General features: G+C 39.0%; 1 protein-coding gene across 1 annotated transcript; it reads right to left on the reverse strand.

Annotated features, from left to right (window-relative positions):
- Nucleotides 1–850: 850 nt before the first annotated feature.
- Nucleotides 851–4,527, reverse strand: LOC149006648 (pectinesterase 31-like). Its single transcript, XM_089165882.1, has 6 exons — nucleotides 4,138–4,527; nucleotides 3,963–4,067; nucleotides 3,711–3,788; nucleotides 3,400–3,587; nucleotides 2,436–2,609; nucleotides 851–1,466 (listed from the first exon to the last, which is right to left on the reverse strand). Exons 1-6 carry the CDS (start codon nucleotides 4,378–4,380, stop codon nucleotides 1,304–1,306), a joined length of 951 nt encoding a protein of 316 aa, XP_089022008.1. The 5' UTR covers nucleotides 4,381–4,527; the 3' UTR covers nucleotides 851–1,303.
- Nucleotides 4,528–4,765: the final 238 nt, after the last annotated feature.

Genomic DNA, 4,765 nt, shown 5'->3' on the forward strand with positions numbered 1-4,765 from the left:
GTTTGCAAAGAAGATGATCAATAATGTTGGAGAAGATAGCATCTTGGTGTTTATGATTGACATGTTTTTCTTTTAGATAGAGAGGTTGGCTGTTTGATGTTTGGTAGTACTCTATAATAATAAGCATCTCATAGTTAATTAGTGCATCTGATTCGTATTTTTAACTTCATTTGGCAGTGATTCCATATTAACATCTGTTTTGCTACTTAATGTTGTGATTCATTTGATTGTGATTGAAATCATTTCCCAAAAGAACTCTTTTTAATGATTCAGCTTTCTGGGTCTTTTTGGCTGAGCTTGATATACGGTCAGTATATACTCGATGAAATGCTTAAAAATTAAAATGGTAATGCAATGTAGTAGGTATTCAAAAACCACTACATTACATTACTCAAGTTCCCAAGATCTAATCGTGGAGAGTGCCCTCATTGATTGCCTATTCTATCCAGATTCATCTATTGGAAGGGTCACTTACATCTCCTGACATCAGTTTAGGTCAAGCTATCTTGACTTTATCTTCCATATGAGCATCTATGTGGGGGCAAATCTCAGATTACCATCTTAAGCATCTGCAGTGTAGCTACCTGCAATTATCTCTATGTAGAGTATATATGATACCTTCAGGAAAATATGAAGAAAATGTAATGAAGTTTACGTCTGTATGCATTCTGACAATACCACATGTTGAAAATGTTAGAATAAACTATTTCAGAAGACATCATTTTTATTTTAAACTAGCTCAATGCAGTCGTAAGAAATGATAAATCTGGGTTACAAGCTTTGCTATGTGGCTAATCAATGGGTGAGCAATGAGCACTTGGCTATGAAAATAGAAATCTTCCAGAAATGCAAAATCTGAGAAAATACTAAATAGATATTGTAATGGGTCAACAACTTGACCATGAGAAAAAGAAATCTACCAGAAATGCAAAAATCTGAGAAAATACTACATGGTCATAGTAATGTAGTATTGTGTTCAAAATCAGTAATTTTGTGAAATGGACACATGAAGTCACAACAACCACGTTGAAGTATCCATCCCAACAGAATTGTGTTACAGATATAACCTGTTTCAAATAGTTCACCACGGCTGAGGTACATAAGAGAGGAAAGGTGTCAAAGAGTCCCCTCAACTATTGCCTACTACCCTGATTCATCTACTGGAAAGGTCAATTGCATCTCCTGCATCATTCTAGGTCAAGCCATTTTGACTTATTTGTTGGCCGCATGAGCATCTATCTGAAGCAAATCTCAGATTATTATCGGCTTGGGCTTCTGCAGACCAACCTACCTCCAACAAACTCTATTCAGAGCATGGCATCTTCAGGGACATTCTCTGGACTAACCAAGGCTTTTCAGAATCTGGGTCGATAAAATTGTGCTGAAGGAACTGGTCAGCTTCCTCATCCACAAGTTCCCTACACCATGTCACTCTTTCTGAGGGGCAACAACCTTGCCCAAAACACCTGCAACCCAGAAACAAAATTCTTAAAAAATTGGCATGTTGGTATGGTTTTGTTAGATGAATGGATAAGTATAAGATTGACCATATTGGTTTGTTTCTAGATCTTGACACTTACAGATGCATACCACGATTAAGATGGAAGTATTTTTTTTTTCTCCTCTTTTTGGTGAATAATAAAAGAGTAAATTGTGAACCCCAAGAAGGGGAAGAAGAGAAGAGGGGGAGGGCGAGCCATCAAGAAGGAGGCTGGAGGGAGGAATCTAAACACCGAGTAACAACAATGAGCCTATTCCTTGGGGTATCTATAACAAGGGGGGAATATGCTGGAGTCTAGCAGATACATCAAAACAAATGGCTTTCCAAATTGTGTCCAAGGATTTAGATGTGGAAGTCCATCTCCTAAGATTATGCTCCCACCACAGTAGTGAAAGGATGGAGAATAAGGAGGAGTGGGTGGCTTTGGAGAAGATCATGAGATCCTCTGCAAAAGCTAGATGGGTGAGGTTGAAGGTCTTACACTTGGGGATGGGTTATAATCATATAATGGGATCAATTCTGGCTCAAGATTCCCAAGAGGGAAAATTAGTCTTCCATTCCACTAGCAAAAAGAGAATCACCCTAGGTCTTACCTCTACATGCCTAAGATTCGAAAATAGTGTTCCCATCTAAGCAAAAGTCAAGCTAATAAACCAATTGAAAATCAAAACATTTAAACCAATCTTCAAAAGACTCTCAACAGAGTTTAAGCTAACAACAGGCCCATAACAATGAAAACTAGCAACTCATTCATCAGAAAATAGAAGGTCATTGACTTGAACCATCCCAACAACGGACTTAATGGGAGAGTAGACTACATCACCGAGTTTCCATTTGTAGAATGGATGAGCTTTTGAATAAGAATTGTGCACCCATTGGAAAATTATCTAGTTTTCAAAAAAATCTATGTGGATAACTAAGAAAACATGGCTACCTGTATTCATAAAAGCAAGCACTTTTCTCATTTTCTGATTTGTCCCAGTTGTGCCATCCAACTGGTTTAATACAAGCATCAATCCAAGTGTAAGCAAAGATCACCCTTCCAAATGGACCCCATGGCCTTCCAAGATGTGAATATGCAGTGCCACCATTGCCAGTGATCACACACCTGCATTGATTAGTTTACATACCTTATGTAAGTCCCAATGGAAACAGAACCAATTATTCCCACATTTGAGATGGTAAAGAACAAACAAAAAGAGAGAGAAAACAAATAAGAGACTATTAGGCCTAGGCATGCTCCTTGAGGTTCAACTTATAGAATAGGACAAGTAACTGAATAAAAGAATTCAGGATACAGCATTGGGTATCAAATCAGTCCTTGCCAATTGTTGTAGAATTGGCCAACAAAACTTCACTCAGACCTGGAAGCTCATCGATTCTTGGCTTTTGGACCAAGAATTAGACAATCAGGATCAATCATTGGCTGATTCAGATTCGATTCATCTGATTTAATTGGTCCAATTCCAATTGCACTCTAAGCTTTATCACCGCACTCCTAGGTGAAGAACCATTCCACAGTTTCTCCAGTAAAACCTTTTTAAGCATAAAAAATATATGAATGTATCATCCCTTTCTAGATTGCAGGAAAAAAAGATGAACAGAAGATAGAATGATGAGAAACTCCCATTGTATAGCACTTTATGATTTCCTTCTTTTTTGGTAAAACAATATGAGTTCTGTCAAAACGGGCTAAAGGATGCACTTTAAGCCATTGTATTTTAATTGATCCATGTAGTGAATACATCATGCTTGTGGAGTTTTGAGGGCTAGATGAAAGAGATATCAATAGCATCAGCATGAATTGAAATTTGACTTCATAGAAGAACAATTGGAGATATCTTCATACGCTTAGGTCATTGAACCTAAAAAAAGAGAGTAAAACTGGAAGGACAAACCTCAGGAACACGAAGGCAGTCGACTCCTGAGAAGATTTCCTATTTTGAGCAGTTACAAATCCTGCTGCCTTGCAGTGGATATGGCAGTGTTCCAACAGGGCAGTGCTATTCCCAAAGATGAAATCCACACTTCCTTCAATGTAGCAATCTTTCAAATACTGTTTTCCATGATGTAGATAGAGGGTATCCTGAAAAAAATATGACCCAAGAGAAGATGTTAGCGATGGATTAATAAATGCTAAAAGTCATCGTTACTCTAGAAGAACAAATCCTCAATGAGCTCCAGACAAAGCTAAAAAGGGTAGGCTTACCTGCCACCCAAGAAACCTGCAATTATAGAATGCACATCGATCAGCTGTTACTCTAAGTGCCACAGCTTGCCCTGATCCCTGTAGGAGGAAAAACAGACAATCTTTCAGTCACATACCCAGAATCTGAAAATAGAAATACCCACATCCCAGAAAAACCATATTTTTTAAGGCAGAGTCTACGAAGCCATCCACCATGAGGTAGTAGATATGAACTAGGGAGACGAAAGGAATTGGGAACAGAGAAAGAGTTACCTCAGGAGCATTGTTCTCAAATGTAATATTTTCAGCAATGAAATCCTCTCCTTCAACAATGGCACTTCCACATCCAAAAGTCCCAGTTCCAATGACTCCAGAAACCTGAAAATGACATAATCAATTCAATGATGATCATCAAGATAGAAGGGTTCTAAGGGGGGAAGGTTTAGACCTGGTGATGATCGATCTTGGTAGCGGTGTTGTTCCAGGTGAGGATAGTGTTTTCAGGGCAAAACCCAGCAAGGGTGATGAAATTCTTGGTCTTGGGTACATAGATAGGTTGCTTGTAAACGCCCGGCGACACCCTTATCACCGTCCGGCATTTGTTCCCTAGTGGAACCGTGTCTATCGCTTCCTGAACCGTCCGGTAATCTCCACTGCCATCCTGCGCCACCTTCACCACTCGATTCGCCATTTGCTGCAAATCATAAGCTTATTGGAAATTGGAATCTCCCAGTTGTGGTGTTTTTATCTCCTCTTCTCTCCCATTTCGGTGGAAGCCCGTTTAAATTGCCAAAGAAAAGGCCGAAAAGGCTCACTGCAACATGTCTGAATCATTCGATATCAGGAATTCAGGATCAATCAAGTGGTCAACTACAGCGATTCTATTAATAAATATTTAGGTTTACAAAAATAAAAAATAAAAAAATTTCCCACTGTTTAAAACAATGAATCGTAACCACGAGGGATGGCTTAGTTGGCAAAGCCCAGCCCAACGCTTCCACATAGAAGGTTAGAGTTCGAATCCCTTCAGGGCCAGAGGTGAAGTCCTGCCTGTATTAATTATATAAAAAGCGCCT

Source organism: Hakea prostrata, chromosome 8 (genome assembly GCF_041222555.1).
Source record: "Hakea prostrata isolate BN-2017 chromosome 8, UWA_Hpros_2, whole genome shotgun sequence".
Classification (NCBI taxonomy): Eukaryota; Viridiplantae; Streptophyta; class Magnoliopsida; order Proteales; family Proteaceae; genus Hakea; species Hakea prostrata.